General features: G+C 41.3%; 1 protein-coding gene across 4 annotated transcripts in view; it reads left to right on the top strand.

The window, feature by feature from the left end:
• magi3a (membrane associated guanylate kinase, WW and PDZ domain containing 3a) overlaps positions 1-18,594 on the top strand; it is a 170,363-nt gene extending 151,769 nt beyond the window's left edge. For 2 of the 4 annotated variants that reach the window (XM_031290591.2, XM_031290590.2), the window contains exons 15-21: positions 1,424-1,630; positions 2,121-2,306; positions 3,933-4,026; positions 8,365-8,440; positions 9,842-9,979; positions 11,930-12,068; positions 15,241-18,594. In XM_031290591.2, coding sequence (XP_031146451.1) covers positions 1,424-1,630; positions 2,121-2,306; positions 3,933-4,026; positions 8,365-8,440; positions 9,842-9,979; positions 11,930-12,068; positions 15,241-16,226 — 1,826 coding nt within the window. In that variant the 3' untranslated portion in view covers positions 16,227-18,594. Of the gene's footprint in view, positions 1-1,423; positions 1,631-2,120; positions 2,307-3,932; positions 4,027-8,364; positions 8,441-9,841; positions 9,980-11,929; positions 12,069-12,379; positions 12,473-15,240 lie in introns of all 4 variants that reach the window. The other 2 variants (XM_036008551.1, XM_036008550.1) reach the window with 2 other exon arrangements.
• Positions 18,595-18,725: the final 131 nt, after the last annotated feature.

The following is an 18,725-nucleotide window of genomic DNA, read 5'->3' as shown; positions in this document are numbered from 1 at the left end:
TTGTTTACCCCCACAGATAACCGCTCCATGAATAGTAGCAGCACTTTTTGAAATGACTTCATATTTGATGAATTGCAGCAACGGCTTTGATCACGTTTGCAGAAAGGAAGCATCGATCATGCTAGGGTTTATGCTTTCAAAGCAGCGGTTTAGAGAGAGATTCCCTAATGCCGGCTGACAAAACCGGGACTCGGCGAAAACAAACGTACAATGAAGAGAGATTGAGGTAGATCGGCGTGTCTTTTGAACAACAAATTGTGAAAGGGCTTTCATCTCGAGTGTGGAGTCAGACAGTCCTGTATTTCATGTGTGCTATAAAGACCGCATCTTCAATAAAGCCGCTGTGCTTTGGACTATTTTTAGAAGGATTTGAAGAATGACAAATGGGGAACATTTTGACAAATAATTGTTCACGGATTCAAATGTATGCCAGCTACATCGGAATGACCCTTGCTTAAAATACATAAACATTTGACTTCTGTCTTGACGTCCTGTTTGTGAAAGTTGTTATTAGGAATTTTGTTTTGCCATCTAAGCTGACACTGTCCTTCAAAAACAATGGATAGAAGGAGGGGGACGATTTTTAGAAATGGATTCTTTTTCCCCAGAATCGATATTCTTTATTATTATTTTTACTAATGATTGACCTAAATATTTTGTGTTTATACAGTACCGGCAACTAAATCATATCTGTTTCCAGCAAAACAGAGAGAAAGCAGAAAATGTGCTTCTTTAAAAATAAAAAATAAATAAATGACTGACTGGCATGTTCTGTGCATTCTTTTTAGAAAACAATTAGTTGTTAGAAATGTCTCATGATGTATTGTTTCTAGAAGTGTATTATTCAACTTTTGTTTTCGTTAAAGAAGGAAAAGAAAATCCCAACACTCAATACTATCGGATCCCAATACTTGTAGAATCGCAATACAAATCGAATTGGCACCCATGTATTGTAAAAGAATCAAATCGGGACAAAAGCATATTGTCTCAGCCCTAACAGACATACAGTATCATTAGCAGAATGATAGGATTTTGTAACCAGCGGTGGAAGAAATACTCAAATCCTTTACTTAAGTAAAAGTACTAATATCACACTGTTAAAATACTCTGTTACTCTGTTGTTAGTAAAAGTCCTGCATTGAAAATGTACTACATGTGTTTTGTGTGCAAAAATCTTAATCTGTAAAGTAACTAGTAACTAAAGCTGTCAGATGAATGTAGTGGAGTGAAATGTACAATATTTCTCTCTGAAATGTAGCGAAGTAGAAAGTAGCATGAAAAGACTCAAGTAAAGTACAAGTACCTCAACATTTGTACTTAAGTACAGTACTTGAGTAAATGTACTTAGTTTCATTCCACCGCTGTTTGTAACCATGTGAGAGCATGCAGGACTGAACGTTTCTGTTCATTGTCATTTTGTCAGGTGATTGTGAAGAGGAGGAGAGCAGTCAGCAGCCCCAGCACGTAGCCTCCGCCCTGGTCAACAGCTCTCCCAAGATGCCTCGGGGCGAGGTTCCCAACGTCATCCAGCCCGCCCGGCCCGAGTGCTTTGACGTCACCCTGCAGCGCAAAGACAACGAGGGCTTTGGCTTTGTCATCCTCACGTCAAAGAACAAGCCCCCACCTGGAGGTCAGAAATCAAGAAAAACTCATCTTACATACAACTTAAAAAAAAAAAATCACGTTATATCAAATACATATAAATCAGGGGTGTCAAACTCAACTTCCCTAAGGGCCGCACTGGAAAATGAGAATCGCATCAAGAGCCAGGCGTGTAGTTAATTGACATGCTTTTTATTTTTGAAAAAGTCATATGTCTTTGACTGTATTATTGCACGTCTTATAAAGTCAACGTCAAAACACACACTAGGGGCACAGGCTGTGCACCAAAATACAACAAACTACATTTGCAGCAGCTACTCTCAGATACAACTCGCGCTACTCGGTCAACTCTGCTCACTGACTTTTCCTCGAGCGCCACCATGAGGTTAGGATTTGTGATTTTGTGCAATGCTTTTTTACTTCAAAGTGATGTCTTGATGTTGGGGGTTTATTGAATAAGTGCTTCTCAAACATGCAAACACAACAGGTTGTCCTTTCTCTGTGTTTCTCTGTCTCAGTTATACCTCACAAGATCGGCCGTATTATCGAGGGCAGCCCGACAGACCGTATAGGTCAGATGAAGGTGGGAGACCGTATCTCTGCCGTCAACGGCCTCTCCATCATGGAGCTCTCGCACAACGATATCGTCCAGCTCATCAAGGACGCCGGCAACTCTGTCACCCTCACCGTTGTGCCTGAAGATGGTAGGTCGGCAGCAGGGGCGATTCTAGGCTCAGCCCCTAATGAGAATGTGACATGGATACAGTGCCTTGCAAAAGTGTTAACCCCCCCCCCCCCTGCTAAATCAGTAATTTCACTGGATAACAATTAATATATGTATTTATTATTATAACAGAGGATACATGCAAAATATTGAACATATGAAAAAACTACGAAAGTCCCTTTTATGGACTACCAAAATCAAATGAAATGATAATGAGGTGTAAACAATAACTAAATAAAAAACAGAGCATTGGCGACTGCAACACAGGATATTAAATCTGTTTCTTTGAACCTGTAATTGTTTGCCCTCTGTCACTAACAGACAAATTTGCAAACTCCAAGTCTCAGTCCAGTGAAGCTGATTTCCAGAATGAATATTTTAGGAGATAATGGGAATGTTGAAGCACTTTTGAAGTAAGCAAAGCAAGCAAGTAGAGTTTATTTAAATAGCACCTTTCACAGACACCAGTCACAAAGTGCTTCACAGTCAAAAAGTACACCAAAAACCAAATAAATTCCAATGTAGTGTGTGTATATATATATATATATATATATATATATATATATATATATATATATATATATATATATATATATATATATATATATATATATATATATATATATATATATGAGCAACAAAGCAAAGAGAAAACGCCAGACAAAAATGTATGTAGGGGTGTAAAATCACAAATTTTATCACGATACGATTGATCGATATTTTTTTTGGACAATGATGCGCTATTTGCTGATATCTAAAAGTCTGTCATGATACAATTTCGATTTAGTTTAGGGGCCTGCGATCGATATGAGACGATATCATACGCCCATTTAACACCGTTACACTTACAGCAACTCAAAAAGAACTAAAATATGGTTTGACAATTTTGTTACTGAGCTCTTTGAGACTTTTAAATTAAAAACAAAAGCTATTCTTTTTTAGTAAAAACAATAGATATAAAGTGTGAATCTAAAATAAAGGGGCATCTTACAGACAGATATGTTATGATAACGATATTTTCACCCTGCATTGATAATATTGGATCGCGGATCATTGAATCGATATGTCGATGTATCGATTAGGGGCGTTGAAATTAATCATGGCATCGATGCATCGCGACGCGGACCTAGACCATTCTGCATCGATGCAGTGACAGACCATAATAGATTATTATTGCCTACTGATGTTGCTTGTTGATTTTTTTTTTCCGGTCGCTGCCTTTTTTAGTTTTTTGCCTTTTTGGTCTGTTGTCTGCTGTGTTCAGACTCCGTTACATTCAGGAAGGGTCCTTTTTTAAGAGCAGATACAATAAAAAGGCGAGTTCATATATATCTGACTGCTTGAATTTGTTGATGAAAACCATGTGTAGCAATATATGTAATAATATTGAGGAGGTGACGCATCGGGATAACGATTTGAATCGTTGACAGGATAATCGTAATCGAATCGTGAGACCAGTGAAGAGTCACAGCCCTGGGATCGATACACCCCTACTTTAAAGTAGTCGAAAGGAGGTTTTAGGATTGAGAATTTTGCTTTGTGGCGTCCATTGTCAGATCACAAGCTGCGTGTCATTCTAAATGGGTGTGAATTGTGTTTTCCACAGACAGCGCTCCTCCATCTGGAACCAATTCAGCCAAGCAGAGCCCTTCGGCACAACACCGAGCTATGGGCCAACAGCCTCCCAGCTATCCAGACAGGTACACCAATACACACCAGGCCTGTAACAATTATTACACAATTGTCCAGTTGTCAGTTATTTTGCATCATCGCAGTTTCTTTGTTGAACCGCAATGAATTGCTAACGTTAGCTAAGGTCTTAAAACGTATGACTGGCGATCGTTGATTTTTGTTTAGATATGCCAAATTGTAATTGTAGAAGTGATTATTGGTCGGACTATACATAGACATACATTTACATTTTTTTTGCAATTAATTGTACAGCAAAATTTTGAATTGTTAGAGCTCTAATATTACCCGCTTGCCAGCATCCCTCTTCAACACAGAGTCCACTGGAGACAGTCTTAATACAGGTTCTTCCACTTAAAGGGGAACTATGCAATTTCTTTAGCTTAATTTACCTTAACAGCTTCGGAGTCATTGGAATGGTTATATGACTTTTTTCGGTTTGAATGGTGGTTGTCTCGCTTCCCCCTAGCGCCTGTGAGCGGAAAAACCACCCTTGCAACTTTGGGCCGGTGAGCCACCGGTCTCAGCATCAGGAAGTATATATCAGGTCTCGCGGTGTAACGAATTGCTTCACGGCACTGCACACATACAGGAACCGGCTAGCTATAAGAACAAGGTAGCGATGGAGTTTTTCACACTATCGTAATGGCTGAGCCGGCTAAAAAGAAGCAGAAAGCTAGGAAAGCATTGTCGGAAGAACAGAGAAAGAGGAAACGGCAGACTGACCGAGCGAGGAGTCAGACACAAGTAAACATAGGAGCTGCCAAATATCTATTCCGAAGCTGTAGGGGGAGCTCTATGAAGAAACCAGCGAGCAAAAAGAAAACAACGAAGAAATGGCCAAAACTGCATAGCGCCTCTTTAAATGAAAAAGTTGCCATAAATTAGCCCCGATCCTGTCAAAGCAAGGCTCTGGGGGTTTGTGCTACAATGTGGCCCATTAGCATCTCTTGTGGCCCGCATTCTCCTCGTTAACCAGAAAGACAGAAAATCCCCTTCATGGTCACCGTTTGGATGGCGAAGCAAAGAAAAAGAGACAGATTAATGGGGGAGTCTCGCTTCCTCTTTGATGTTTCTTTTTCAACAGGATTACCTGTGTTGGGACGTTTTAATCCACTGCTGCGGCAGCAATTCTCTACACCATGATTTCTCGCTCTCAGCCACTCTGTTTTGCCTGCCTACGAGCATGTGTTCCCTTCTCCTCATTTAGCCCTGTCCAGGGTGCAATTTGTGAAAAAAAAAGCAGAGGAGGGGATGTTTTTTGATCATGCACAACAAAGCAAAACATGCAATAAATAATTCACCCCCCCCATTTCAATACCATGGTATATGGTGCCACTCGACCAGACCAAAACACTTCTTTATGACCTTCATTATCCAATGGAAAATAATCTAAAAATTAGGGCTGCACGGGCGCCCGGATAGATCAGTTGGTAGAGCGGGCGCCCATATATAGAGGTTTACTCCTAGACGCAGTGGGCCCGGGTTCGACTCCGACCTGGGCCCTTTGCTGCATGTCATTCACCATCTCTCCCCTTTCATTTCTTCAGCTGTCCTGTCAAAGGCCTAAAAATGCCCAAAAAATAATAATTAAAAAGGGCTGCACAATATATCACTTTGTTATCGTCATCGCAGTATTAGTCTCGCTTTGCCAGACCATCCACGCGCTGCGTACTGAAGGAGGGTCTGGCTGCTCCACACAGCATGCCAGGATGGGAGAAAAAACATGCTCTGGTTTATTGACGTTTCTTTAAATCAATCACAATCGCCATGGGCGGTGCTAAGCGCCAGACGGAGCCGCTGTAAAATAGTCATGCGAGAGAGAACTCAGATTTACCCTGCAGAGATCTGAGGAGCAGTTAACCATAGTCCTCATGTTGTAGCAGAATACTGAAAGCAGCAGAACTGAGTACACTTTGTCTTTATTATATCTAACATATATTATTTATCGCCAGTAATATTGTTATCGCGATATTCAAAAACGTTATCGCATATCATACATATTTTCCTCATATCGTGCAGCCCTACTCGAAATGGAATAGCACAACATGGTGTCAACATAAATTGCAGCGCCCCGAAAACAAAAATACCTTTACCCAGGAAGCGCTTGTTCGTTCTTCTGGAGTGTTTTAATCCAAACCACCATCTTTTTCTTAAACTAACTGTCATCGCCACATGACGCTCACTTTTTCTGGCCAAACTCCACTACCACGACCCCCGGAAGGACCGTCATCTGGCGGTGCCTGTAGCCGGCTCACAGTCACCTATCGGCGGCTAAACAACTGCCGCTGGTAGCCGGCGTCCAGGAGCTCTGTAGCGGCTAAATTCAACCAGCAACTGCCGCTCGGATTTTGTCTTTCTATGGCACTATAGACTGTTGTTCACATTACAGCGCTTTACTTAGTTTAAAGTGCTCATATTATGCTCATTTTCAGGTTCATAGTTGTATTTAGAGGTTGTACCAGAATAGGTTTACGTGGTTTAATTTTCAAAAAACATATTTTTGTCGTACTGCACATTGCTGCAGCTCTTCTTTTCACTCTGTGTGTTGAGCTCTCTGTTTTAGCTACAGAGTGAGACATCTCACTTCTGTTCCATCTTTGGAATACATTTGTGATGAAAAATAATTCAGCAGCTTCCATCCATTCCTCAGAAGCAGCCCCTCCTCCCTCGTCTGCGTCTAATCTCCAACACATGCCTTGGGTCAGCCCAGGCTAGATAGGAGCCGAGACTGCATCAAGTGTGTAAACACTTCTCCACGCCAGAGCCGCTAAGAAGGCCTAGACTCTTTAGATTAGGGTGTGAGCACAGTAAAGTTCCCCGCAGAGGCATTGTAATGAGCTCTGTGAAGTGTTAAAGTATGCCCCCGTTATCTGCCACTGAACTGTATGAGCAACACGGCTCTGTGAAGGATTTAGGTCCTCACTGTAATATGAAACCAAACCGAAAGAGGCTCACGCTGCTGTAATGAAGGGGCGGCAGTGTCTACATCCTACTGGACACTAGGGCTGCTAAATATTCTACTTTTTACTCCACTACATTCATCTGACAGCTTCAGTTACTAGTTAACTTTACACATTTAGATTTTTGCACACAAAACACACGTAGTTTATATAATACAATGTTTTATTATAAATTAAACTGCCGAACAATATAACGGCCCACAAGTCCAGCTGAAAAGATTAGCTGATTAAACACTTAGTTGATTGACAGAACAGTTTGGATCGTTTCCAGTTTCTAAAATGTGAGGACTTTTCTGCATCGAGTACTTTTAATACTTAAAGAACATTTTCCTGATGATACTAACATACTTTTACTTAAGTAACATTTTCAGTGCAGGACTTTTACTCGTAACAGAGTCATTTACAGTGTCGTAGTAGTTCTTTTAAGGATCTGAATACTTCTTCCACCACTGTTAATTGCACAGACTTGTTCTCTACTCTCTTCACAATAGGGAGCATCTATAACTTGCATGTGCTTTAGTTCACATGCAGACATGCATTATTGCCAACATGACACAATAAGATTGTTATGATTATAAGACACTGAGTGCATACATTTTTATGTATTGTTTCCCCACAGCAGATAATCCTTCACCTTGAGACAGGTCACAGATCTTGGATCAGTATTGTGAGCGCCTGAATATATTGAGATATACATATATACTAAGTGTTGTATGTAACTGTATGTATTCATCATCAACCTGTAGTTCTCGGAGGTACTATTGTGGGCAAGCGGCCAAGATTACACAATATAAAAACAATACAATTTAGAACACACTACACCAGCAGTGCAAAAAGTGTAAAATACAATGACTGGAATAGAAACAAGGACATGCAAGTCACTAAAACAACTATGTAAAAATGAAGGACCTAAATCAAATAAATAATAAAAGAATCTAGATCAAATCAAGGACATTTAAATCACAACAAAAAAAACAATTACAACTATTTAGATCATTTTGAAACATGCCAAAAGTGTACCTTGTAATAATCGTTCTTTCTTTTATCGTTTCTCCACACTTGTACGTCTATTTTATATGCTAGTTATGGGCTGCCTTTCAATTCTCGTCTCAAGACGAGATACTGTGCCATATTGTCATAAAACACAAACAAATGAAACATATAGATAAAGAAGCAGAACACGGGTAAATGTATTTCATAGCTACAGCATGTCGGTCACATTAGTGTGTGTGTGTGTGTGTGTGTGTGTGTGTGTGTGTGTGTGTGTGTGTGTGTGTGTGTGTGTGTGTGTGTGTGTGTGTGTGTGTGTGTGTGTGTGTGTGTGTGTGTGTGTGTGTGTGTGTGTGTGTGTGTGTGTGTGTGTGTGGGTGGTCTTTTCTGTGGTAGGAATGGTGACACTGAGATGAGGAACTCTTTCCCACCAAGAGAGATGGGAACGCTCATCACGTCAGGCTCTAAGCAGGTAAGACCACAGCCTAAATGATTAAGTGCTACTCAATTTTACAGTTTATTAATGTTTGTAATTGACTCATTCTGCTCTGGTGCCAATTGATCTCAATAAAGCGTTAATCTGAAGGCGGTCCTTGTAGGTCACTGGACTAAAATGCATATGAACCGGGGATTTTCCAGGTTTGACTACAGCCTGGAACCGATGTTGTAGCATGTAGGGCTGGGTATCAAATGCAATACTTTTTAGGCACCGACCAAATTGCTTCTAAAGTATCGAGTATCGTGTCATTCAATACCCAATTTCAATTACTAAGGAGTAAATCTCATCAGCGTCAGTGAGCCGGTAAGATCTAATATGGGGGTGGCGCCTATTAGGGGACCAAGCAGAATTGTTAGAAGTTTCAAAATATCATTTTGCAGTAATAAAGGTTGGGGTTGTAACAGCCATCTGAGTGATCCTACGAGTGTGGAAAAATTGGTATGGTGGTAAAAGTATGGTGGTGGACTGGTAGCTGGAGAGGTGCTAGTTCACCTCCTGGGTTCATCCCCAACTGCTGGGGGCTCCTGTCCATCGACAGCTGCAGCCCCCTCCCTCTGACAACTCTCCATTTGTGCATGTGTAGGACCTGAGCATGTGTGTGTATTTCAGGCCTGTTTGTAGTGTGTATTCTAACAGAGTGAAAAACATTGTAATTTAATAAAGTATAAATTATTACTATAATGTTTGTGATTGGCTGTCTTGTGTTACACCAGTGTTTCCTCTGTTGATTTTGTAGTGGCGGCCCGCCATGGCAAAATTTCTGCCGCCACGGTATCAGAAATAGGGCAGACGCACAATGTAGTCGCGGTTGCCTTTTAAATTATCCTGCCGACGTAATGCACCCCCCGTTGGCTGCCGCTCACATTGCAATTTAACAACAAGTAGAACTATTCAGAGGTTATTGGGGCCCATCTAGTTTAACTCCACATACTGCTGTGTTGATGTAATTTATTGTCACAACGTTCGCTTTCTTCCGAGTCGACTATTAAAACGAACAGCTCCACCAAAAACGTCACCGCGGTGGGTCCGTTCTAATTGGACAACGGGTTGTTGTTCGGACAGACCTGCCCCCACTGCTAAAAAAAAACAAAAACATCGTAGAGACACGCAGGAAACGCTCTACGTTACGCACAGGGAATAAATGAAAAGATACTGTGCAGTAATGTGTAATGTAATTTCTTTTTGTTTTATAAAATTGGTATCGGAAAAAAGAATCTTTTAAGAACCGGTATCAAAGTCACGGTATTGGTATTTGCGCTGGTACTGAACATTTTTTTAAAGATTCCCAGCCCTAGAGGTTATGGAATAATTTTTTTGTGCCTGTCAAGAAGTGCAACAGTCCCAAAAGCTGCCGTTGTTGTCTGTGAACTACAGGGCTGTTTGGTGGTGGAGCTGGACCGCAGCCAGCGGGGCTTCGGCTTCAGTCTGAGAGGAGGGAAAGAGTACAACATGGGCCTGTTCATCCTGCGACTGGCTGAGGACGGACCGGCTCTTAAAGACGGCAGGATACACGTGAGTTTTTTTTGTTTTTGTTTTTTTTAAGTAAACTGGCTAATACTATTTTGCACTATTGCATTTGAAATGAAATTGATAGGTCTTACTCTGGGGGTTTCAATGTGTGACACTGTGGGCCGTCGTCAGACAAAATTAAGACAACTGCGTCCTAAGTTAAAAGGTTTGGAATTTTCCCCTCCAATTGTTATATATTAGGGCTGTCAAAACAAATAATAACGGCCACTCATTTTTCAAACCGGCGACACGCAGGTTCTGTGATTTCGTTCCGTAGTTTGGGAAATCAGGAAGCTGCAGCAGTAACGTTGGACGGTGCTGCCAACGTGGCGACTCTCTCTAGATTTAACGACTTTTCAGACCCTCTTAGCGACTTTTAAATATATTCAAATTTATTTCTGGTTTATTCCCATGCATGCAGTCCACAGATCCTCGGTTAAACACTAACCAGCGGAGATGAGACAGCGGAACGAGAGCAGGTCTTACGTGTCTTATAGTACATCCATCGACGGGAGTGGATGGATAGCAGGAACAAAGCTCCTTGAGTAGAAGTAAATAAAAGTTTCTTTTGAATGGCAAGTTGAGTTCCAAAGCCCTTCCAGATGGTTCTCTCCACAAGAATAAAGTTATTTACATGTACTGTCGATATGAATTGAGTTACCACCGGAGTAGTTGAGTTCTCAAATACCACTAAAAACTTAAAAATATCCTTTTTTAAAGAACATCTAGAACGGATAGAAATGTGTGATTAATTTGTCTAGTTAGTGTGTAATCGCAAGTTAACTAGGACACTCATGCGATTAATCACAATTAAAATTTGTAAGTGATTGACAGCCGTTATATAATATATACATTAAAATTGATCCTTTTTGTTGATACTGAAGAAAACTTAAAAACGTGATGATTCGGGGCGCTCTGGTCGCTCACCATGTACAGTTCCAAGACCCAGTCCTTACTGCAGTGGCCGCAGGTTGGAATCCAACCCACGTGCATGTCATCCCCGTCTCTCCCTCTATCCCCCTTTCCTGTCTCCAGCTGTCCTCTAAAATAAAGGCTACAAAAAATAATCTTTAAAAAAAAAAAAACTCATGTAAATTCTAGAATATTGAGGAGCTTTTTTTGTATTGACATCAGGAAAATGATATCCTTAGGAAGTCTAAGTCACACTGAAAATAAGTGTCCATATGTTCAGATTGTGACTTTGAAATGGAGTCTGATTTTCAGACACAAATTGCAGCAATTGGGCGATAAGGGTTTTAAAGTACCTTAACTGCCTCCATCAGCTGTGTGTCACAGCCTCGGCTAAACCACAACAACGTATTTCCTGTTGTTGTCCCTCTCCTCTCATTTAGTATTTCTGCCTCACGTCCCTCCCACTGTGTCCCACCTGATAGTTTCCAGTTTATAAAATGTTTCTCAAATCTGCATTGAGTACTTTTTACTTGAAATACTTTAAGTACATTTTCCTGATGATACTTACATACTTTTACTAAAATAACATTTTTTAACCCTTGTGTTGTCTTCCCATTTATCATGCAACGTTTTGTTTTTCTGGGTCTAAAATTTAAACTATTTGGTCGTCTTTTTCGACACCTTTGTCGCTTTTCCCGAAGTTTTTTTGTCACTTTTTTTCCCAATTTTTTTGGTCACCTTTTTCAACGTTGTTTCATTAATTTTTTTCAAATGCTATAAAATTGAATAAAACACCCAAATTCAATGAAAGTAGTGAACTGATCATTTATTTACTTGTGAAGCGCGTTGTATGGAACCATATACGTTATACATTTTTTGGTTGAAAGAATCCCAAATTTCTGACTTTTTGAAAACGGGTCAAATTTGACTCAAGGACAACAGGAGGGTTAATGCCGAACTTTTACAAGGTATTTTTTATGGTGTGGTGTTAAGTACTTTTACTAAAGTAAAGGATCTGAATGCTTTTTTCCACCGCTGCAGGTTGGCGATCAGATAGTGGAGATCAACGGCGAGGCCACCCAGGGCATCACACACACTCGTGCAATTGAACTGATCCAAGCAGGAGGCAGTAAAGTTCACCTGCTGCTTCGACCCGGCCAGGGCTTGGTCCCGGATCACAGTGAGTGACTGCTGTCAGCCGCGTGCATGTACAGTATAGACGTTGTTAGCACTGCATTTAGATCTACACTTAGTAGCATATTTACCCTACATGTTTAGAAGCTTTTGTATGGATATGCGTGATAGCAGCAAGGCGCTGAGGTTTTTTTTTTTATTCTCATGCATGTGTTGCGAGCTTCTCTCTTCTTGACTTCTCTCTCCTGTCGTTCTCACTACTTCTATCTGGATCTACCTCTCGTGCTCTTTATCTGCTCCTGTTTTCTGCATTGGCACGGCTGTCTATTTCTACCTATTTATCTTTTCCTCCTATAGGTCTGAACTCTTCTTCCACCCTGTGCTTCTACATGAAACCAGAGCATCAATAAAGGCCTCACTGCTTTTCTCGGTCTGTCCCTAATTACCTTGGTAAACCTTGTACTCCTTGTACTTTTGCCTTTGACCTCTCCTTTCAAAGTGATTCATCTTATCAGATTCAAAGGGTATCATCGTTTTTGTTTGTTTTTTCCCAACCTGGACCTTATGTTTTTGTGTGTAAGTGACTGAGGTGAACAACAATCTTTTAAATTGGTCCCGTATTGAGCGAGAACGCTGTGACCCGGCAGCCGCGACCCGGGCTGCAATGGAACCCAATGTCTGACAACATTATGAAAAAAGGATCCCTACAGAGAGACTTTTTTTAAAGAGTAAGATCGTCTTCGTATAACCAGAAACGGCTCTGAGCTCGCTATTGTTAAACCCACCAGACTCCATTTAAATAATCAATATTTTAGCGTGTATAGTGCCAGTATATTCCCACATGTAAATGGGTGCATCAAGGATTTATTAAAAAACTAAACCAGATTGGTGATTGTTGAAACAGTGGGAAGACAAACCAAAATTACTTTTCATAGTTTTATTTTGTTTGTGTCGACTTTGAATGAAGTGTATTTTATGATGACGAACTTACTGTTACTGTTATTTACATGGAGTCTGGTGGGTTTGGCAATACTGATTTCGGGGCTGTTTTTATGTTTCAAAAACAGCCTGGTCTCACAGAATTCCATGAAATGATCACAAACTGTTAACAGCGCATTACTTGGTGGTGGCACAAAATGTGTGAAAATTCTGGGTGACTACCATGGAAAACAATGCCAATGTAAAGTCAATGAGAAGATGACGTAGCATTAGGAGCGACTACGGTAGCGAGTAGTATGAAAGCCCGAAAATCCGCGTAGGGAGGTTGGTTGGGGTGGTGGATGGGTCAAACACAGGACTTTCACCCAGGAGACCAGGGATTGTGTCCTGCGTGTCACGTTTCCTAAACCCAACCGTAACCGTCCCGTTCTTCTTTTCCTAAACCCAACCGTCCCGTTCTTGTCCCGCGTGTCATGGAAACGTAAGCCCACACACGACCTTTTCCTTAAGTTAAGGGGCCGTGTCCATTTCACGGAATTCTTCAGTGGGCCCATCACAAAATATTTTGCGATTCCGTGAAACTGCCACAGATTTTGAGTTAAGGGGCCGTGTTCATTTTACGGAATTCTGTGAGATCAGGTTATTCAGAAAATGATCTTACTCTTTGACAGAAAGGTCTATCTCTGTAAGGATCCGTTCCATGATGTTGTCAGACACTTTGAACAATAATCGGAGCCTGTCAGCGGCAATACAAGCCCTTTTTTGGGGACGTAAATTGAAGGTGCGCAATTGCCCAATAACTTACATTGTAGCTTGTTTTGCTGACTGCCGACTGCAGCAGTCTTGCTTAGTACTGGACCAATTTCAAAGACTGTTGTTCCCATCAGTCACTAAGACACAAAAACACGGGAATATAGGGTCCGGATTGAAAAAAAAAACAAAAAAAAAACGAAGTTACTCTTTAGGTGTTGTTCTCTGTCCCTTCCTTCATCCCCATGATCAATCTGGAAGAAAAAAAGCTCAGTTAGCAGAGTTCCTCTTCCCCCGGAGGGCTGAACCAAAGCAGTGAGTCCTCGAAGAATGAACAGACCTGCAGGAGCGCTGGGAGGCTTCAGAGCTCTGCAAGTTATTTTTTTGTTTTAAGGGTATTGCAAAAGACCTGGGATGCCACTGAACACACACCTCATCCTGAATGAAGATGGAGACCTGGAGAATAATCCTTAACTCGATATCGATCAGTGAGTGACGAGCGGTAAAAGGATCTGTGTGCATTCACTGGCATCAACCTTTGAATCCAAAAGACCACGTTAGAATGAATTTCTATGAGTTATCGCTCCTAGAAATCTAAAATCTCATTTCAGCCCCACTTTAAGTTCATCGCTCTTCTTTTTCTCTCTCTGGTTTTCTGCTGCATATATCTGCTCTCAATCACAGCTGTGCAATTCTTATCAGCACCGGAAGGGGGGGGGGGGGGGATGGATGGATTGAAACGTCAGTGCTGGGGGACCGCTAGCACCTTTTCCATTGATGGCTGTGTCGCCGGCTGATGCATATCTCAAACAAGGCAAATATTTCGAGCGATATCACAGAGGGTTATTACAGAAAGCGAGCGAGGCGGGCATCTTTTTTCACAATATGAGGATATTGTGCTTCTGTTGCATGACATGTTTAATCTTACATTTTTTTATTGAATGTGTGAAATAATATTTTAGCTCATGCAGACAGTGGTGGGAGAAGTATTCACATCCTTTACTTAGGTAAAGGTACTAATACTACACTGTAAGTATCATCAGGGAAATGTACTTTAAAGTAATTAAAGTAGAAGTACTCAATGCAGAAAAATCCCATTTTAGAAACTGGAAACGATCCAAACGGTTCTGTCAACCAACTAAGTGTTTAATGGTCTAGTCACGTCAGCTGGACTTGTAGGCTGTTATATTGTTGGGTAGTTATTATAATAATAATAATAATAATAATAATGTTTATAATAAAACATTGTATTTTATAAACTACATGTGTTTTGTGTGCAACAATCTAAATTTGTAAAGTAACTAAAGCTGTCAGATGAATGTAGTGGAGTAAAAAATACAATATTTCTCTCTGAAATGTAGCGGAGTAGAAGCAGAAAGTGGCATGAAAAGAAGACTCAGAATTGTACCTAAGTACAGTACTTGAGTAAATGTACTTAGTTACATTCCACCACGGGATGCAGACCCCTAGAGTACATGCATTGTTGCTCAGCTCGAACGTTTTCTTACTTCCCATTGCTTGTTTCTCAGGTTCCAAGGACAAAGTAACCATTCCAACCTCAAGCTTTCCCAGACTCTCTGTATCCGACGGGCAGTCGGCTCCAGCCTCTCCATCTTCTGTCTCTCTCTCGGCCTCGGAAATGTCCCCATCTTCGCCCAAAACGGCCGCCCCTGAGGAGTTCTCCGGGGGTGATCCCAGGGCGCCAGGGTCCCCTGGCGCCAGGCAGGAGCACGCCAGGCAGGCTAACAGATCGAGAGGACAACAGCTCTCTCACCAGAACCATAAGCGCACCACTAGCCCCAGCACCCACACCGGAAAAACAAGCAGGAGTGACTCCAAGCCCTCTAGTCCCATGCGAGCCCCCCGCCAGGAGCGCTCTCAGAGCCCCAGGAAAACCGAGCAAGGCCACAGCGGATCCGTGGAGGATACGGGGAAAGACAGAAAAGCCCAAGGGCAGCAGAGAGACCACCGCTCCTCTAGCCCCAGGAAGAGCTCCAAGAGGGAGCCGGACCCCGCTGTGCCTCTGAAGAACCTGGAGGAGCCCCAGAGCCCCCGGCGTCCAGCTGGCCAACAACCCAGCGCTGCCTCTGGAGAGGGCAAAGACCGGCGGTACAAGGAGGAGGATGCGGCCTACTGGCAGGAGAGGGGGGCCACAGAGAGCGGAGACAAAAGCTCGGGGACTGGTGAACGCAAGAAGAGCAAAAGGGCCGAGCAAGAGGCAGCGGCACAGAAATCCCACTCCCAGACTCACAGGGAGAGGGCCGGTTCGGACGCCGATAGTGGCACCCTAAGCCGGAGGAGCAGAAAGGAGAAGGGGGATAAGGAACGTCAGGAAAGCAAGTACCACGGGCCACCTGAAGAAGTGAACAGAAAGGATCCCAGAGGTTCGAGCAGTAGCATCCAGGACCCCAGCTGCAACGGGACCGCCACCAGCAAGAAGGCTCCCATCACCCCCGGTCCGTGGAAGGTTCCCAGTTCTGCAAAGATCCAGTCCCAGGCGGATATCGATATCTGATATCCTCCCAGGACTCTCTGCGAACATTAAGAAAAAAGCTGAGCCACTAAAAAATGTACTTTTCAGGATGGAAGGATTTTTATTTTTTATTTTATAGCAATCACGGACAAAGCAGATCACTGTGTAACCAGCAACATGGCTTCTCATGATTTTTTATTTTTTACTTTACTTTTTCACCCAGTTTGCCTCGGTCAGTTTGCATCCAGCTGCTGACAGTACGTGCTCGTACCGACAGGAGCGTTTGTACTGTGCGAAGACGTGCGTGTAACAGGTTGGTTCTGAGGGAGATTTTTATTTTTTTGGGATGCTACACTGAAGTCTATTTTGTGCCAATCAGAGACTCCGGTTATAAAGAAGCTGCTCCGTATTGCACTCACTGTGAGACCGTTTGTGGGTAATGAGACGTACTGCTCTACCCGCCTTGATGAAGGATCCCGCTTTGATTTATTTTTTTTTTTGTCACTTTGAAGTTTGGAGACAGTCACTCTGCTTTTCTTCCGGGCGAGATTGATTCACCGTTGCTGTCACTAGAAAGTGAGGCTGCTGAGTTTCTCTTAAAAATCATCTGCAAAAGGGTGAAACAGTGTCTTCTACTGTCTGTTTTTTTTTTTTTTTCCCCGAGAGCCAGACTAGAATCGTGAAGTGTATGACTGTATTCATGCACATTAAATGACCCTCTGATCCTGTAAGCTTATCAGAGGGTAGACAGACTACACCGGAGCTTTATATGCATCAGCAGACCAGATACTTGTGGTTATAGTTCTAATGTTTGTTACATGTGTGTTGATATTAAAAAAAAAAAAGCATAATGTAATTTATTGAAATTATATGTGAGCAAAAACTGTTAGTACACATATCCATGTTGAGTCATTTCACTTTCGATGTGGACTTAATGCTGGAAATAGAATGCGTAGATAGGCATTATCACCTAAAACAGTAACACTATGAAATCTATACATTCTATTTCTAAGATGTCATGGTCTGTGAACGGTCACACAAGCCTGATTTCATGATGTGGTCTACTGTTAGCAGCTCTGTGTTTTAGATCCTCTGCCTATATATGTGTGTGTGTGTGTGTGTGTGTGTATGTATACAAGCTGACTGGTAGGGCTGTCTTTTTTTTTTTTTTTTTTCTTTTTTTTTTTTAAGATAACTCATATGTAGCAGCGACTATACTTAATCCGAAACATATATCGTTTAACAAAGTGACTACGCATATATTGACACATGCTTTAGACGAGTAACAAAGAGCGTGATTGTAAGAAGTGAGACCTCTGCCTTCAACTTCCGATGAAAACTTTAAGAGATATTTGTATTTTTATGATCACAAATGTAGGCACAAAAAACATATCCCCTTTCCCCCCTCATTCTATCCTCCCAAATCTATTTTTGATCAATTTGTTTTATTTAGTACATAACCCATAATGTGAGAAAAATTTAAATGTTTGCTTCATTTGTTCGTCATTAACAAAATCATGGCTGTCACAGTTTGTTTTGTTTTTTTCATTATAAATAAAGCCAGACTCCCTAAGAATGCAGTTACATTTTCCAAACAACGAGGTTCATCACAATATGCTTCCCTTTAGTGGTTGCACACAGTGCATAATGTGAAAATGGCTTGACTGCTTCTTTAGGAGTCCTATTTAAAATTGCTCTATAAAGATTATCAAATTTAATCAAACAGGGATTTAAGTCCTAGATGGAAAAAAAAAATATGTATTTTTTTTTTTAAATATATATTTATTGGGATCAGTTGTGGAACTCCGAAGACAAAATTTAGTGTTGTTTAAATGTTGCTACTGTGTGGAGTACAGAGACATCTAGTGGTTCATAAAGTGCTATTCACCAACTAGTCATTGTTTGCTCGATGGTGTTTTAAGCCCCCCAACGTCTCCTTCCAGGCAGCGCTGCGACCGTTGACTTCAAGGCCCCTGACCCTGAACTGTAGCCTTATCAGCCTGTTTTAAGGATGTACAGAACAAACTCATGCATTGGTCTGTGAAACCACTTATTAATTTATTGTCCACTTTGTTGTTGATATGATGGGCTACTGTATAATTTACTGTTCATGCCATTACCGTGTATGATACCGTGGCCTTGCATCGCTCCAACATATATATATACATATATATATTAAAAAAAAGTCTTTTAGTTTTGACATCATGGTAGTTGTAAATGTTTATAAATTGTACAGCACCTGTATAAATATTTGCCTTCATGCAGAAAAAAAAACCCCCTCTGTAAATCGTTTCATTATTTTTTTAAGGGAGCTGAGAGAGGAAATGATATACTGTAAAATGGGTGAAAAGAAATAATCTGGTCATGGCGTTCTGTTCATGCACTGATAAATAAAGGTTTACTGAATAAACATGACTCAAGCATTTTTTTTTTTTTTTTTTTTTTTTTTCTCGTGGATTCAGAGAAGTAAGTACTGTATATCCTATTGATCCTATACTTATCTTTGGACAGTATAGCGGCCTGTCACAAGAATCAGAGTTC

The sequence above is a fragment of the Sander lucioperca genome, chromosome 12 (genome assembly GCF_008315115.2).
Source record: "Sander lucioperca isolate FBNREF2018 chromosome 12, SLUC_FBN_1.2, whole genome shotgun sequence".
Taxonomy (NCBI): domain Eukaryota; kingdom Metazoa; phylum Chordata; class Actinopteri; order Perciformes; family Percidae; genus Sander; species Sander lucioperca.
Note: the sequence above shows the minus strand (reverse complement) of the source record. Positions and strands in the feature narration are given on the sequence as shown.